The following is an 18,702-nucleotide window of genomic DNA, read 5'->3' on the forward strand; positions in this document are numbered from 1 at the left end:
TGCGGGGCCGGGAGGGGTGGCAGGGGGGCAGTGGGTGGTAACACCTTCAGAAAGGGAAATTTGTACCCTGCCTTTAGGCAGAAACAGGGAGAATAGAGAGATCCTTTTGCATATGTTGTGTCTCAATTGCCTTCAGCTCAAAATTATCCTTATGCCTAAGTGGCATGTTTTAGGTGGCATATTCCGATTCTCTGCATAAGGGAGATTAAAGATTGCCAGCTACCACCAGAAGCTAGGAGGGCATGGAACCTACTGTCCCCTCCCAACACTTTGATTGCACACTTCTGGCCTCCAGAACTGCAAGAGAATATTTTAAGCCACTAGGTTGGTGGTAGTTTCTATGGTAGGCCGAGGCTGGGATGCAGCAACTACATGTGATCTCCTGTGTGGCTTCAGCTGCACGCAGTGGGGTGGCTGGGTTCTGAGATGCAGCTTCCTGGGGGCAAGAGCCCCAAGAGTATGACCTTCAAGAGCCCAAGGCAGAAGCTACAAGGCTTTGTCTTACCTAGCCTTGGAAGTCACATAATGTCACTACCACCATTCAGTCACAAGCCCACCCAGATTCAAGGAGAAGGGATAGAGACCTCATCTCTCAACTGGAGGCATGTCAAAGAATTTATGTTCATGGTCCATAGCCACCTCAAGGAGTTAGCCATTTGGGGAAAGAAGTAGAGTAGAGCCACATTAATTAATCTAAATTAATTAAAATAAAAAATCAATGCCTCAGTCACACTAGCCACATTTCAAGTACTCAGTAGTTACATGTCTGTGCTGCCATATTGGACAGCACAGACATAGAACACGTAGTTCTACTGAACAGTGCTGCCCTAGACAGAGAGAACAGCATAGACAAAGGCTCTGAGTTAGAAAATACCTTGGCTCATAAGAGGAACAGAAAAAAGCTGGCTTTAGCGTTATCCTGCTACCAAAACCTGGCAGAGATACAACAACAAAAAACTTTAGGCCAATATTCTTGATAAACATCTATGCAAAATCCTCAACAAAATACTGGCAAACCAAATCCAGCAGTACATCAAAAATCTTATCCACCATGATCAAGTAGGCTTCATCCCCAGGATGCAAGGCTGGTTCAACATATGCAAATCAATAAATGTGATTCATCACATAAACAGAACTAAAGATAAAAACCACATGATGATCTCAATAGATGCAGAAAAGGCCTTTGATAAAATTCAACATCCCCTCATGTTAAAAACTTTCAATGGCTGGGTGTGGTGGCTCATGCCTGTAATCCCAGAACTTTGGGAGGCTGAGAAGGTTGGATTACCTGAGGTCAGGAGTTTGAGACCAGCCTGGCCAACATGGTGAAACCCTGTCTCTACTAAAAATACAAAAATTAGCCAGGTGTGGTGGCAGGCACCTGTAATCCCACCTACTTGGGAGGCTGAGGCAGGAGAATTGCTTGAACCCGGGAGGCAGAGGTTGCAGTGAGCCGAGATCATACCATTGCACTCCAGCCTGGGCGACAAGAGCAAGACTTCGTTTAAACAAAGTTTTTCTTTTTTTTTTATTTCAATAAACTATGTATTGAAGGAACATGCCTCAGAATAATAGGCGCCATATATGACAAACCCACAGCCAATATCATACTGAATGGGCAAAAGCTAGAAGCATTCCCCTTGAAAACCAGCACAAGATAAGGTTGCCCTCTCTCATCACTCCTATTCAACATAATATTGGACATTCTGGCCAGGGCACTCAGGCAAACAGAAATAAATAAAAGGTATTCAAATAGGAAGAGAGGAAGTCAAACTATCTCTGTTTGCAGACGACATGATCCTATATCTAGAAAACCCCATTATCTCAGCCCAAAGGCTTCTTAAGCTGATAAGCAACGTCAGCAAAGTCTCAGTTTAGATAATCAATGTGCAAAAATCGCTAGCATTCCTATACACTAACAGGCAAACCAAGAGCCAAATCACAAATGAACTCCCATTCACAACTGTCACAAAAAGAATAAAATATCTAGGAATATAGCTAACAAGGGAAGTGAAGGACTTCTTTGAGGAGAACTACAAACCACTGCTCAAAGAAATCAGACATGACACAAACAGATGGAAAAACATTTCATGTCATGGACAGGAAGAATCAATATCGTTAAAATGGCCATACTGACCAAAGAAGTTCATAGATTCAATGCTATTCCCATTAAACTACCATTGCCATTCTTCACAGAATAAGGAAAAACTATTTTAAAATTCAAATGGAACCAAAAAAGAGTCCAAATAGCCAAGGCAATCCTAAGCAAAAAGAACAAAGCTGGAGGCATCATTCTACCTGGCTTCAAACTATGCTACAAGGCTACCGTAACCAAAACAGCATGGTACTGGTACAAAAACAGACACATAGACCAATGGAACACAATAGAGAACCCAGAAATAAGACTGCACACCTACAACCATCTGATCTTTGACAAACCTGACAAAAACAAGCAATGGGGAAAGGATTCCCTATTTAATAAAGAGTGCTGGGAGAATTGGCTGGCCATATGCAGAAAATTGAAACTGGACCCCTTCCTTACACCATATAAAAAAATCAACTCAAGATGAATTAAAGACTTAAATGTAAAACCCTAAACCATAAAAACCCTAGAAGGAAACCTAGGCAATACTATTCAGGACATAGGCACAGTTAAAAATTTCATGACAGAGCCTCAAAAGCCATTGCAACAAAAGCAAAAATTGACAGATGGGATCTTATTAAACTAAAGAGCCACTGCACAGCAAAAGAAACTATCAACAGTGTAAACACACAGCCTACAGAATGGGAGAAAATTTTTGCAATCTGTTCATTTGACAAAGGTCTAATATCCAACAGCTGTAAGGAACTTAAACAAATTTACAAGAAAAAAACAACCCCATTAAAAAGTGGACAAAGGACATAAACAGACACTTCTTAAAAGAAGACAAACATGCAGCCAACAAACATGAAAAAGAGCTCAACATCACTGATCATTAGAGAAATGCAAATCAAAACCACAATGAGATACCATCTAACACCAGTCAGAATGGTGATTATTAAAAAGTTAAAAAACAACAGCTGCTGGTAAGGTTGTGGAGTAAAAGGAACGCTTTTACACTGTTGGTGGGAGTGTAAATTAGTTCAATCATTGTGAAGCCAGTGTGGTGATTCCTCAAATATCACAGAGGCAGAAATACCATTCAACCCAGTATTCCCATTGCTGGGTATATATCCAAAGAAATATGTCATTCTATTATAAATACACATACATGTGTATGTTCATTTCAGCGCTATTCACAATAGCAAAGATATGGAATCAACCTAAATGCCCATCAGTGATAGACTGGATAGAGAAAATGTGGTACATATATCATAGACTACTATGCAGTCATAAAAAGGAATGAGATTATGTCCTTTGCAGGGACATGGATGGAGCTGGAGGCCATTACCCTTAGCAAACTAATGCAGGAACAGAAAACCAAATACCGCATGTTCTCACTTATAAATGGGAGCTAAATGATGAGAACACAGGGGGGTGGGGAGGGAACAACACACACTGGGGCCTATTGGAGGGTGGGAGGGTGGAGGGGTGGGAAGAGGGAGAGGGATCAGGAAGAAAAGCTAATGGATGCTGGGCTTAATACCTGGATATTGGGATGGGATGATCTGTGCAGCAAACCACCATGGCATACATTTACTCATGTAACAAACCTGCACATCCTGCATATCATGTACCCCTGAACTTAAAAGAAAAGTTGGAAATTTAAAAATAAATAAAATTTCAATGTGAAATTTGAAATTATATCAAAATAAAATTTTTGTATTTTGTTAAATTACAAAAAATAAAAAAGCTGGCTTTAAGGGCAGGTTCTGTGGCTGTGTTTTGCTGCTGTATGCCCAGTGCCTAGCATACAAGGCCCTCACGAGATACTTGTGGAATGAAAGGATGCATGCAAATGGCTCAAGTATACCAAGTGCATCAAGCTATGTCTCTTTAGAATTACATATATACAGGCTGGTATGGTGACTTTATAATAATCAGAAACCCAGGCTTTTGGTTGAGGTTTCCACCTCATTATCCAAGATATTTGCTTTCTAGCCAGTAGAAAGAAAAGGCAGGAGAGCTGCCACCCTTTGTATCCAGGATGATCTCTTCTTGAAATCCTTGATTTAATTATATCTGCATGACCATTTCCCTAACTAAGGCATATCCACAGTTACCAGGGGTTAGCACTGGGACATCCCTTATTTTAAGAACATGTCTCAGAAAGCTGCACAAAAAAACTTCTACTACATCCCATTGGCCAATACTTCTTACATGATGACATCTGCCTTGCAAGAGAGGCTGGGATATGTAATCTTTATCCTGAGACACACACGCTCAGCTTAAAAGGAGGGTTCTATTATTATGCAAGAAGAAGAGACGGGACATGAGGAGCTATAACAATCCCTGACATAGTTGTTTGCACATATGCATTTCCCACTAGACTAGAGTTCCTGGAGGAGAGGGAGCGGTCTTATTCATCCTCAATCCCCAGCACCTAGCATGGCGCCTAGCATCTAATAACTCATCATCGCTGATTGTGTGCTGAACGGCATGCTTGCTCAGATTTACGGTTGTTTTTGAATCCCAACATCTTTTTCAGAAAGATTTATTTCCTGGAAGCCACAGCTTTTTCCCCCTCCCTCTATTGGAAGTATGAATAAATTTTTCTCCAATCTTCACCCTGAGAATTTGGTGGGGCCCCTGGAGATAAAACAAAAGCTGGGGTGCATCCCCTAGAACTGGGGCATCTGGAATTTTTAACTCAACACTGCCCACAGTGAGCATTCAAATTTGTCAATTTCAGTTTCAGTGCTCCTACCTGTGTGCTCCTGATGTGGGCTTCCACTCTTGGTAAGTTGGGATCCTCTTTATTTGCCTGTGTCTCCAATTTTCAGAGTGTGGTTTGTCCTTCAATTTTCTGATAGATCCAAGAAAAATATTGGTCTTCAGTTGGTTCAGCTTTTTTTCTTGTTGAGAAGATGCTTTGGGAAGGGGGTGGATCGGCAGAGACAATAGAGAAAAGGGAGAGCAAAGGTGAGGGACAGCGAAGGGAGGCAGGGCATGCAGAGGAACAAAGACCCTCTGGAGCCAGGACCTCCACTTTCCCGTGACCATGCCGCACCTTCAGCCCACCAGGGATTCCTCCACTGGCCACCCAATTCCTGCTGCCACTACAGCCTCCAATGTGGTGGTTTTCACTGATTATTCATTAGAATCCTCTGGGAGCTCCTACATATCCCTGCACCAACACTTACCCTAATAAAAAGCATCCTAGGGGGTTTTAATGTGTAGCAGGTGCTGAGAACCAGTGATCTAGATTCTTGTGTTTTAAAGAGGGGTGGGTCTATGGACCAGCAGCACTGACACCACCAGGGAGCTTGTTAGAAACACAGCACCTCAGGCCCTATCCCAGAAATACCAAATCAGAACTTTCATTTTAAAAGACCCACAAATAAGATTTCTATGCCCGTTAAAGTTTGTGAAGTGCTGTCAAAATGATCCTCTTATCTCTCCAATTATGGCTGTTCTCTTGAAGTAGACATCTCCCTGGGAACTACTATGTGGTGACCACATGATGTAAGCAGAGAGACTCACAACTCAGCATAGATGTTGTCCTGCTGTGAGTCACCGGCGGTAACTTTTTTTTTTTTTTTTTTTTGAGACAGAGTCTCACTATGTTGTTCAGGCTGGAGTACAGTTTCATGATCTCGGCTCACTGCAACCTCCGCCTCCCAGGTTCAAGTGATTCTCCTCCCTCAGCCTCCTGAGTAGCTGGGATTATAGGCTCGTGTCACCACGCGCAGCTAATTGTTGTATTTTTAGTAGAGACGGGGTTTCATTATGTTGGTCAGGCTGATGTTGAACCCCTGACCTCATGACCCGCCACCTTGGCTGGTCTCAAACTCCTGACCTCATGATCCCTCAGGCCCTATCCCAGAAATACCAAATCAAAACTTTCATTTTAAAAGACCCGCAAATAAGATTTCTATGCCCGTTAAAGTTTGTGAAGTGCTGTCAAGATGATCCTCCTATCTCTCCAACTATGGTTGTTCTCTTGAAGCAGACATCTCCCTGGGAACTGTTAGGCGAGCCAGGTGATGACCACATGATGTAAGCAGAGAAACTCACAACTCAGCATAGATGTTGTGCCTGCTGTGAGTCACCGGGGGTAACATGTTTTTTTTGTTTTTTGTTTGTTTGTTTGTTTTTTCTGAGACGGAGTCTCACTCTGTTGCCCAGGCTGTAGTGCAGTGGCATGATCTCGGCTCACTGCAAACTCCGCCTCCCAGGTTCAAGCGAATCTCCTGCCTCAGCCTCCTGAGCAGCTGGGATTACAGGCTTATGTTAGCACGCCCAGCTAATTGTTGTATTTTTAGTAGAGATAGGGTTTCACCATGTTGGTCAGGCTGGTCTCGAACTCCTGACCTCATGATCCCTCCCAAAGTGCTGGGATTAGAGGAGTGAGCCACCAGTAACATGTTTTAAGTGGAGAGAATTAGATCTTCCGACAGGGGAAGGGGATTGAACTCTTTACTCTGAAATACCAGTACAGGGTTCATTAGTCTGAATTGACGAGAGCAAAAAATGCTGTAAATGAACCACCACCCAGCGTTGGGGTTAGTTTGCAGGTTAGGGTTCAGTTTAAAAAACTTGAGTGGAAAAGCAGATAAAGCAAGAGGCAAAAGGGGATGAACATTAGGAGTAAGGAAGTGAGGGGAGGAAGACCAGAGGCCAAGCCAGGTCAGGGGAAGAGGGGCACCACAGTGAGGGCTGGGGATGCAGAGGGAGAATGATGAGAGAGAGGAAGTGCAGAGGGTGGTCTTACATACTGACTCCCCCGAGTCATGGGGATGCAGTTCCTCAATCCTGGCTTACTTTTATAAGCCCCTTTCCTACAAGATCTGAGTACTTTGTTGCTATAGACTGAATGTTTTTGTCTTCCCTCCCCCAAATTCATGTGTTGAAATCCTAACCCCCAATGTGCTGGTAAGAGGAGACAGGGCCTTTGAGAGGTATTAGGTCATAAGGGTAGAGCTCCCACAAATGGGATTAGTGCCCTTATAAAAAGAGATACAGAACCCTGCTCTCAATCTCTGCTCTCAGACATAATGAGGATATAATGAGAAGACAGCCATCTGTAAACCAGCAACAGAGCCCTAACCAGACACCAGATCTGTCAGCACCTTGATCTTAGACCTCCCAGCTTCCACAAGTGCGAGAAATAAACATTTAAGTCATCTAGCCTGTGGTATATTTGTTACAGCACCTTGAGCTGACTGAAACATTTGTGGAATAAAATATTAATATGCATTTGTCTGGCATATTAATGCTCACCAGGACCAGAGCAAAAAGCACAGGTTGCGCACAGCAATGAAGAGCTTGGACTTGGGAGCCTCACAACTTAAAATTCCAATCTCAGTTCTGACAGTTATTAGCTGGTGACCTCGGCCATATGTGTTGGCCTCCGGGGGGCCCTTTCTCATCTCCTGGCATGATATTGGCAGTTACTTCATAAGGGCAAATGCAGAAAACCTGTGAAGCAAAAAGCACAATGCCTGGAATCTGTAAGATTTTATAAACATATTAATGCAATAAAATGTGTATTTAGTAATATATACAAGGAGCTTCTTGTATATTTTGTAGTCTAAATTTTGTAGATTGAAGATTGTCCACCATTCCATATTACCTGCCTAGGTTCTTTTTAAGTGACAGTGCTAAATGAGAGTAAGATCACTTACAAAGTTATTTTCACCAAGTTAATGTGTAGACCTTGTTTGGATCCTGATTTAAACAATAGTGAATTCAAAGACACATTTGATACAGTTGGAATATTTTGAAAATGGTTTCACTGTTAGACATTAAGGAATTATTGTTAATTTTGTTAGGTGTGATAATGGCTTAGTGGTTATGTTAGGAAAAAAGAGTTGTTGGCAGTTAAGAGACTCATAAGGTACATGGATGTGCTTTGGTCAAGGAATAGGCTGAGGCGGAGATCCGGGCCAGAGTGACTCAGCAAGTTTAGGGCACAGGTGCATACTCCACTTGTTATATAACCCGTTTGTGTAAGCTCATACTTGGCTCTGAGTCCCTATTGTCTGGAGAAGGTATAACTGCCCTGCTGATGCTGTGTGTGGGGCTCAGTTTGACATGGCACGGCACAGCTCACGTGCTGCTGCCCAGAGAGAGAGTAACACTGCTGGCCCCTGTAAGGGACAGCCAGGTGTCTTGAAGGCAGGCGGAGGGGGAGCCAGGAACCGGCTTGTGCCCAGAGGGAAACAGTTAAGCTGCTGACCCTGTGGCTGGCCTTGCAGGCCAGGGAGTGCAGCTGCAAGCACGGGAGTGACAGGAGCCGCAGAGCCAGAGCGGACAGCTGAGGTAAAGGCAGACAGCGTAAGAGAGCTGCTGCTGAGAGAGCTGCTGAATAAAATTACATTTCACCTGCTTACAGCCCCCTGAGAGTTCTTTCAGCTATTCGCCCATCCACCCACTTGCTTCGGACCTCAGCTGGGGCTGGAACCAAACCCCAAGCAGGACATTTGGTGTAGTCGTGGCCTTGGACCTGACACTATTGAAATATTAGGTCAGAACACAGAATATTGGCAATATTTGACCACTTTTGACCTACAAAAACAGCAGTTTCATATGGTTCAATCTATTATTAACAAGTGAAATAATGTGATATCTAGAATTCTTTTAAAATATTTCTGGGGGAAAATGGGGTGGAGGGGTGGATAGATGAAATAGGATTGTCAAAATATTGACAATAGCGGGTCTGAGTGATGAGGATGTTGGGATTCATCATGCTCTTCTCTCTCTCTGCTTGTGTTTGCTTGAAACTTTCCATAAGCTTTGTTTGGTATTCAACTGTGAATTATGACTACGAGGTAGTTTTTAGGACCACAAATGAACTTTAATTCAATCTTGTGTAAATACACAAAAAGGAGAGATTGAATGGGGCTGTGTACATGAACCTAAGGGCAGGTGGAGCTGGTGTCAGCAATGATTGATTGACTGCCTTGAACATCTCGAGGACCCCCTCATTCTCTATCTCTTCCCTGTTCCTTTTGTAACATTAATTCGCTGATACAAACTTGTCCAAGTGGTGGGGTATGGACACAGAGACAGCTGTGCTGGGCTAGCAAGCCCACATCCTTATGTTCTGTCATTTAAAAAACAAAAAGGAACAAGAGATTCTTATTCTCTGGCAGGAATTTAAAAAGTCCCAAGAGCCCTGATTAGCCCCCTCCTTTAGATCAGGTGCCCACTCCTTACACCAGTTAGCGTGGCCGTGGCTGTGAGAGGCTGTAATTGGCCCAGCTTGGGTCACCTGACCACCTCAGGGCAGGAAGGGGGCTGTTTGTGCTCTGAAGATTCTGGCATGGAAGAAGGGTTGAGTGGACAGAAACAGTAGCCACTCTTATCAGGTTTCTGGTTCTTTGCACTAGCTATTAGATTACAAGAAGTCTGATCACGGATCAGGTCTTTTTCCTTACCGGTTAATTATTTGTTTCCCCAGTTTTTATTTCAAAGTTTAAAGGCGTGGTTGCAAGGCTTGTTGCAAAACAGAATCAGCATTCCTCCTTTCCTTTCCTCGGAGGTGACTAGTTGTAACTCTCTGAAGTGGTTCTTTTGGTTTTGCTTCCACAAATTGGAGTGACATCTTTCTATTCCTCTATTTGGTTTTTCAGTTACAGGTATTGTCTACCTAGTCCCATCACTGAGATGATTTTGATGTCTTTCATACCCACCCACGCTCCCTACCCAACATATTCGTCCTTTCTATCCCCTCATGTTCCCTGTAAATTATATCAGTAGCATTGATTAGGTCAATATTTAACATTTACACGATCCTGACCATGTAAACTTTATCTCTAGCTGAGCTACACCTGCACCACTTTGTATTCTCCTTAGAGTTCATAATTTTTTTCCCATGGAAAATTTTTCTTAGCTGGATAGAGGCCGTCTCACCAGCATACATCTTTGTTTTATAGAATTACACGTAGGTCTGAACTCGAGATTTCACCCCCATGATTTCAGGTTACTCACACCCTCCAAAATTCATTTCTTTTTCATTGTATTTTATAAAATAGTTCCAAGTATGGCAGCAATGTGGTTGAAAACAATTTTAGGAGGACCTATAGTTATAGAAATGCATCAACTTTGGTCATTATTTTTAAAATATAGATAGCTACCTCTTCAACAATGTAGAGAAAGCATATAAAACAGCATATAAAATATTTCTGAACTTCTAACTATCGTGTCTTAGGATCAAGAGGTATGTATACTTATTGCAAAATTGTAAATACTAGATCAGCCTAATGCTTGCAATATTGAAATATTGTTCAGGAAAGATATCCTAACAGTGGTTCTCAAAGCATAGTTTAGAACAGCATCAATCTCACTTAGGAACTTGTTAGAGATGCAAATCTCCCTCCCCTTTAATGAGAAAGAGGGAACGGTGGGGAGCAATCTGTGTTTTAGAAGGTCTCCAGATGATTCTGATGCAGACTGGAGTTTGAAAACCTGTGTCCTAGACAAACATTATGTAAATCAGGGATCATGTCCAGCTGTTAGTAATAGAGACTTGAGATGACAGTGGCTTAAAGCACATACCAAGTTTTTTCTTCCATAAATAAGACTGCAGGTAGGTAGTCTTGGATGATTCAGATGTCATATTTTCACTCTGTCCCTGCCATATAACTCCCATCCTCATGGTTTTAAAATGGTTGCTGAAATTTCAGCTGTAACAAACATTCTAGGCACAGGAAAAAGCAAGAGAGGTGGGGAGAAGGCAAGCTAGGTAAATTACCTTCCAGGTGCACTCTCAGCTGTCTGTCCCACCCAGTGACTTAGGCTTAAAACTCATTTGCCCACCACCCCATAATTGAAAGAGAAGTTGGGAATTAACAGCTGGTTATGTTGTTGCTCAGAATAAAACCAGGGATGCCAGAAAGAATGGATACTAGAAGAAACTAGCAACTTCTAGATCCTTCCTGGAATGGAGTCAGTCATCAAAGTTAAGCCTTTAAGAACATTAGTCTGAAATAGCTCTTTACTACCCATGCATTAAAACATCATCTTTTATCTGCTAGAGGACAAACTACATACTTGTTTTAAGCAAAAGTCTTTGCTTACTTTGAGAATCTGAATAGCCATTTATCAGAATAAAGGAATACAATTTATTTCACGTAAGTAGAGGCTGTAGTTGTATACATCAACCAAGCATCCGACACGGTTTCTGAGAAGTTGATTTATAACAAACATACATGAAAAGCAATCAATTTAAAAATCCGTTCTCTTCAGTATTATAATTTCTGTCATGGAAATGCATCATAAGGAAGTAATTCAAGGAAAGCACAGCTGTATGTACAAAACTGTTCATAGCACTGTTATTTATGACAGCAAAAATAAATAAATAAATAAATAAAGTAGTTTACAATTCAAACGTCCTACAATAAAGTAGAGGCTGAGTGAATTGTGGTATGACCATTACATAGCCATAAAGACCATGTAGCAACATGGCAGAGTGATTGTAAAAATATTGACAGTAGGGACAAAAGTCAAAACACATGTATCTAGATAAGAGCATTCAGAGAACTATAGTGGTTTTGTTAGGATGTTAGAATTACGAATACACGTGGTTTCTGTTTAATTTCCTTTATTGTTCTATGAGAAACAACAAAGAACAAAACAAGAAACAAGAACAAAAAATAAATTTACCCAGGTTCCTGGCCATGATTTTCCCTGAGATTATTTTCTGGCTGTTTGTCTTATGCATGATTCAACGGAGGGTACTCCAGGAGGGTGTGCTTTGCTGCTCTGTGGGAAGGCTGTATGTAAGGCCAGGTGAAGAGTCTTCCTGTGGCTTTGGTGTGTCCATGTGGGTTGACAGCCTGATCATCTGTCTCTGAAGCTGTTTGTTTTATATCATCAGATTTTTTTTTCCAGTACTGAGAGCAAATTTACAATGATCTATTCATTCTCTCTTGCCACAGTTTCCTCATAATCAGTTTCATGAAACTAGAAGCCAATTGTCCCAGTTTAGATGTAGATTTGTAGGTGCCAATGGGAACAAAAAAATATGAAACTATGTAGGAATCAAATCAGTCTTTAATATGATGCTGTGTATAGACCTGCCTCACCACCACTGGCACCAAAAAATAGTCCCCGTTCCTGAAATTACTGTGGATTTGCACAGTTGTCCAGCTTGGTGAGAGCTAGAATTAGCCTTAGGTTGAGTACAGTGTTTATTTTTTTAGGTTGAAGATTACCCACATGCCCTTACTCCTTGAGATGGATTGAGATTTGTGAGTGAAATACGCAAGCCCCGGGCATATCTGCGTAGTAGGTAGGCTGGTGACTGTTACAGATTTAGAAATGGTGAAAGAAAAATGGCCAGGGAGCTTCTCAGGGGGTGGGGGTTGATGATAACAAATACTCAGCTCAGTAGAGCTGAGAGAACAGAGCAGAAGTTCATCAGGAATCCTCCACCAGCAAGGCCTGGGGACATTGGGGGTGTCTGTGCGCTCACAACCAAGGCAGGAGTCCTTCAAAGAAAGGGAAGGATCTCGGCTGGGCGCGTTGGCTTATGCCTGTAATCCTAGCACTTTGGAAGGCCCAGGCGGGCAGATCATGAGGTCAGGAGTTAGAGACCAGCCTGGCCAACATAGTGAAAGACCATCTCTACTAAAAATACAAAAAATTAGTTGGGCATGGTGGTGGGCACCTGTAATCCCAGTTACTTGGGAGGCTGAGGCAGGAGAATCACTTGAACCCGGGAGGCAGAGGTTGCACTGCACTCCAGCCTGGGTGACACAGCAAGACTCCCTCTCAAAAAAAAAAAAAAAAAAGTAGAAAGGGAAGAATATTGATTTTCCAGGAAGTGAGGGACCTGAGATAAAAAGCTCAACCTACCCTACTGAAAACTACTTCCATAAAGTAATCAAGCAAACAAGAGTTTTACCTAATTAATCTTAGAGGAGAAACCAGCCTGAAGGAGGACGAAGACAGGGAAATCCTGGAAGACTCTTTGAGACTTTACCAAATTAAACGGCTAAAGTTCATGTGCCTATATTGTGTATAATACGCAGGCTGAATGTCTTTTACACTGAAGTGAAATTAACTCTGCTCTTTAAATACTGGGCAAGTGCCATAAACTGAAAGAATGTGGGGAATCAGCAAAACCAGAGAAAGGAAAGCTCATAAAGTCCAAGGGTTTGGGTCTTTGGAGCATATTTTATTTTACAATACCAGAGAATCAACATCTAATAGTAGCATAATACAAAATGAAACACCAATCTATTTAAAACTCTCATAATGGGAACTGTATTTCAAAAATGATAAGAAAACATAGTAGGAGATTTAGAGACCAGTCAATATAAATGTATAAAAACTCTCATTTCATCATCAATGCAAACAAAAATCATTTATAATAACATACATAAGAATACATTCACTTACATTCACAAAGTGGATTATCATTTTTATTTTCCATGAAATATGTCAAAATATATGCAAGTATATCTTCACATTCTGAAAGGCAAGATAAATCTTCAAATTTAAGTATGTACATTTCACTTAAATTAACCAAAATATTAAAAATAGCAGCAACACTGGTCTTTAAATACGTCTAATATCACAAGAGATTGTTCACACAATATAGACTGTTTTGGTAGCTCTTTCATTATTAATATTGTTTAATATCCACATACAATTTAGAAACTCTAAGGTTCTGGTCTGATCTCTGAATAACTTAAAGTCTAGATTCAATAAATACGAAGAATAATTATAAAACACAGACTGCAGGACATTCTCAAGACCAGGGAGGAAATCATACCCAAAGGTTTTAGGGAAGAATCAGATATGAAGGCGTACAGGAAATCTGTAGGATTTCCAAGGCAAAAAGGTGTGATCTGACAAGCTCCCTGAAATGTTAACAGACTGAGTCCAGAGAAATGTGTGAATGTCTCAAAGGCACTTTCTCCGCTTCATCCTTCCATGTTCCCTTTGAATATGGCATTTAAGTGATGAACAACTTCGGAAATTTCCCAATAAACAGGGGATAGAATAAGTTCTCACCAGCAGGCAAGACACTGGATCAGGAGGTTATTTGTTTTCCAGCATTTACGTTTATTCTGATGACCAAAGCCATAAAAACCAAGATTTCAACAGGATCTCATGTATTTCATCCTAGATGGTGGGAAAAGTATCTGTAGCCCAATTCTCAATGTAAGTCACTGTACCAACCTGTAACCCTATTGGCTTAGAAAGAAACCCTAAATGGGGTTACAGGAGTTTCCTCAGATCTAGATTTGGTTACAGAAGTTGCCCCTGTGACTGGGGCCTCTTTTTATATTTCAATAGTTTTTCAGAAAAGGTAAATGTTTAAGTCTTTCAATGGGGTTGGACCTTTGTTTGCCTTATACTCCTAGGGGTATCACGCTCTGACATTGAAATGTCAATAGTTTGTACCTATTTTCATACCACTTCATATACTATTTCAATCGATTCTCACACACACACAAAAAAAACCCCAAAACTTGTGTGGAAGAAGCAAGGATAGGCATCTAAGTGCTCATTTCAAATATCTGGAAAACTGAGGTTCATAGAGACCAAAGTGACTTACCTGTTCATGGTCACACACGAGTGAACTGGTATGGATCTTTTGCAGAACTTAGCTCTATACAATGTTTACTTACTCTGAAGAATGGGGCTTGGAAATAGTTATTTCTGAAGAATGAAGTAATTTGAAGGTGGTAAATAAAAAGGGAGAAAAATGAGTTCAAGAGAAGAAAGGCAACAAGAAGTGGTGTCAGTTGGCAGTTAGTATTATGAACTTTAAAATGAGCAAAGTGCATTTCACATTTAGAACACAGACATTTCAAAATATGTAATACTTAAATCTTCCAAATTGTCCTACTTTGGCCTTGATTTACTACATCTTTAAATTAATATCTGAGGCTACATCTTTATTTACTGAGGCTGCCATTGAGACATATGATGACCAAGAAATTTTTACATGAGTTCTACAATTTCCCAAGAGACTAGTGAAAATGTTCTCGCCTATTCTCAGAACACCATTCCTACCACATTTTACTTTTAGAACAATTCCATTACACACATGTATGTATGTGTGTGTGTGTGTGTATATATATATATATATATATTACTCATTTGGTGGTTTTCTCAAGTGTGGGGTTTAGAAAATATCCTTAATGAATATTCTTACTGTGTCCTTAGGAAAATTAGGTTTTTTTTGTTTTCCTCTGGAACTAAGCTGAGAAAAAGACTGCGAGAAACTTAGAGCTTTCATCACTTTAAATCTGGATTCCAGTTGGACAGTTGCCAGAGAAGAAAAAATTTTAAATGACTGTAACAATTAATTTAGAAAGCTGTCATATTTCACACAACCTTTTCAAGAAAGTTTAGTGACTCTTAGCTTGATAGTTCCATAAAACAGAATTATAATGATTCCATAGAAAGTATTCCATTGTAAAGAAACTTATCTAGAATGATAACTTACAAATTGAAGACTTAGGCTTAATGTTCTGGTGTGTGACACTTGGAGCTATTGGTCAGTTCTTATTTTTAATCAGTAAATGCATTTTAAAGAAACAGTTGAACTAAAAAGGCCATTCACGATCCTGTTTTGTAACATGATAAAAATATTGTATAAATCCCTTTGCTCCTCTTTAGGTACTACCTGTCCCAACCCATATCCTCACCCCCTTCCTTAACTTTCATACACTATAAATGCCCCCCAACAGTCTCCTCAACCCTGAATTAACCAAGTAATGCACCAAAAGGCAGATTATGCTTTGGCAAGCAGGAAATTGGACTATTCTTTGAGATTTTTCTGAGGTAGTGAGTCTTTCCTCCTCTGCTCTAATGGTTAAGAAATATCTTGGAAGGTAAGTTAAAAGACAAGTGGAGTGTTGGTCACAGTACTTAAACACTACTCTGAAATGGGTGGTTTATATGATCGGATGATTACCACTTCAGTAGAATCCTGACTGTTATGTGGAGAACTTAAAGATACCGAGATTGCCATGATGAGGATAAGCCACAGTCTCTAAAAAAGTGCTTGTCATACAGTTAGGTGCTCAATAATGTTTGAGGACTAACTGAATGTTTAAGATCTCTGACTTAGCTCAGTGAGATTACAAGCAAAAACAAACATTAAAAAAACCTAGCCAACTGCAGGCTAATATCATCAATGGCTAGCTCACTTTCCCTTGTGCATGGAATTTTGGACACCTTTTAAAGTATGGGAGGACTGAGTTTAAACAGTATTGGGCATAGTATAGTGTTCAATTCCATACTGACTCAATTTATCACATACCCTCTTATTTCCATCCTGATTTTACTCTCATGATGTGGTTGTGAGATTTCTATCCATAAATAACTTTTCTGAGGACAAAGTGATCCAGTCTCTCTGTTGTTCTTCAAGCTTTTCTGCCAAGCATTTAATCAAGATAGGGTCCACTTTAGAATCAAATTTATTAGCAAACCAATGTCCATCTTTGATAAGCCACCTTAATTCTGCAGCTCCATAAATACACACGCTTCGAAGGTGAGATCCAGTACAACCGGGATAGAAAAAACCTTCGTAGTAATTCCACTTGACAAGGCGGGTCTTACTCTGCAGATCAGACACATCCTGGGCTGATCTGGAAATCTCCCCAGGTATTCCTGGAACCCGAATCAAGGTAGCCCAAAAGTGCTCATCAGGAGAGTATGTGTCTTTAGACCAGGCAAAAAAGTCTTGAATGACGGAGTTGTTGAAAATATATTTAACAAATGCTTGACTTAAAACAAAATAAGCACTGCCAACAAATATCTGAATGTTATGGGGCGGTGCTTCCTTGGAGACGTTTGTCCTTACTGGTAGCTTCACATACTCATAAGGTACCCGTCTGAGTTCATGATGGTAAGTGAATCTTTCCAATTTACTGTTCGGGGGTTTCACTGTCTCCAGCATATTTGCTCCATTGAGTTTTTTCAACTCTGACACTAATTCAAAATTTGACTTCAGGGGAAAATCTTGCCCACACAGGTTGATAACATATTTCCACTGGACTGAAGACTTCAGAAGGTCCGACAAGCAATTTAAATCAGCTTGGAGTCTGGAAATGTGGGCATATTCCACAGCCTCTAATTTGGAAGCAATGAAAATATTGGAGAAGCACTTAGCTAAATTGTTCATGGCAACTTTGAAGGAATCAGGTGCCTTACGATCATAATGGATGCAGTAAATATTGTGCTGGTTGTATATAGCATGGATAAGCCTTTCGACCATAATCGCATCTTTGTGGACAACCAAAGAATAGGCTATTGGGAAGCTTTTCTCTTCCTTTGAAACAAGCTTTTGAGCATAACCTCTTAGAGTCTGATAAATGTCACAATCACTAGTCATTGCCACAACATCATCATCCTCCAAGTCAATGATGTCCCTTCTTCTTATTTCCAGAGTCTTGCCAATTTCCAAAGGCTCCTGTTCATAGATACCCGAACAGTTAACTTCATACCTGACTTCATCCTTAACATGAGTGTATCTGTTTCTTACAAAAGGCGAGGTGCTTAGGGAGTACTCAACCAAGTAAATGTCTTTTTGCGGAAAGAGCCGTCTCACGTTTAGAAGCTTTAACAAGGAGAGCAGCCATAGGGTTAAAAACAGGATGAAAACTTTCTGCTGTAGGGTATGTTTAAAATAACATTTGAATATCTTCATTCTGTAAGAGGAGAAAGAAATAATCCAGTTGGAATATTAAGAGAAAATCACGTCAGTTTATCCAAAATCTACCACATACTAGGCAGAATGCTGGCCCCAAAGATGAATGAAACAAGGTTTTTACCCTTGAAAGAATCCAGAAATAAGCAGATGGAATTATGAAGAATGGTGGTATTTTGGGGGTATTCTGTGTTAACTATACCTAATTTTGAGAGATGTTGATTTCCAAATAGAAGGGAAGGTAATGTAAACTCCTAAAATATAAATATAGTGTGTCTTATATTGTCTGCATTTCTGCTTAGCATATTTGAGGAGGGATTGCTCTGGTTTGGGCAGAGGTCTAGAGAACTGGATGTCATCAAGAGGGCCTCAGAGAGGCAAAGGACTCACCTGAGGCCAAAGGGAACATTTGTCTTGATTCTACCTCCAGATCCCGATTAGATCCAGGTCTGAAGTCAAACAAGGAAAGCCCAGGGAACCCCACCTTCAGAAAGAAGGGTGGTAGGCAGACACCCAAAGGAGCTATACTAAGTATTAGCGACTGTAAAATGTATAGATAACAAAATTGGGTAAACTTGCATATTTTCCTTATTTTTTATTTTGGTAACACCCATTTCCACACAGGGATTAGCCATTTAGCCCTTAAAATAAAAAGGGCGTGATTTTTCACTGAGAGTAGTAGGTGGGGTGTAAAAACTACCTTGAGGGGGAGCAATTTGGCAATACCTGTTAGTTTTAAATGTACCCACCCTGAAGATCCCGTGTGTGTGCAAAGTCAAGCACAGGGAGGTTCCCTACAATGTTTTGTATTCAGGCAAGACAGAAAATATCTCAAACATCCTTGAACAGTGCATTGATTAAATTACATCCATGCTATATTATGTGAAAAGGCCTGAGACCAATCTGCATGTACATGCCAATGGGGAACAATCTCTAAGTAATA

General features: G+C 40.7%; 1 protein-coding gene across 6 annotated transcripts in view; it reads right to left on the reverse strand.

The window, feature by feature from the left end:
* Nucleotides 1-13,244: 13,244 nt before the first annotated feature.
* The window catches only part of GCNT4 (glucosaminyl (N-acetyl) transferase 4), a 29,735-nt gene continuing 24,277 nt past the window's right edge, over nucleotides 13,245-18,702 (reverse strand). For all 6 annotated transcript variants that reach the window (XM_031666234.1, XM_031666235.1, XM_031666231.1 and 3 more), the window contains one exon: nucleotides 13,245-17,760. In XM_031666234.1, coding sequence (XP_031522094.1) covers nucleotides 16,398-17,759 — 1,362 coding nt within the window. In that variant the 5' untranslated portion in view covers nucleotide 17,760 and the 3' untranslated portion in view covers nucleotides 13,245-16,397. The remainder of the gene's footprint in view (nucleotides 17,761-18,702) is intronic.

This window comes from Papio anubis, chromosome 5, assembly GCF_008728515.1.
Source record: "Papio anubis isolate 15944 chromosome 5, Panubis1.0, whole genome shotgun sequence".
Classification (NCBI taxonomy): Eukaryota; Metazoa; Chordata; class Mammalia; order Primates; family Cercopithecidae; genus Papio; species Papio anubis.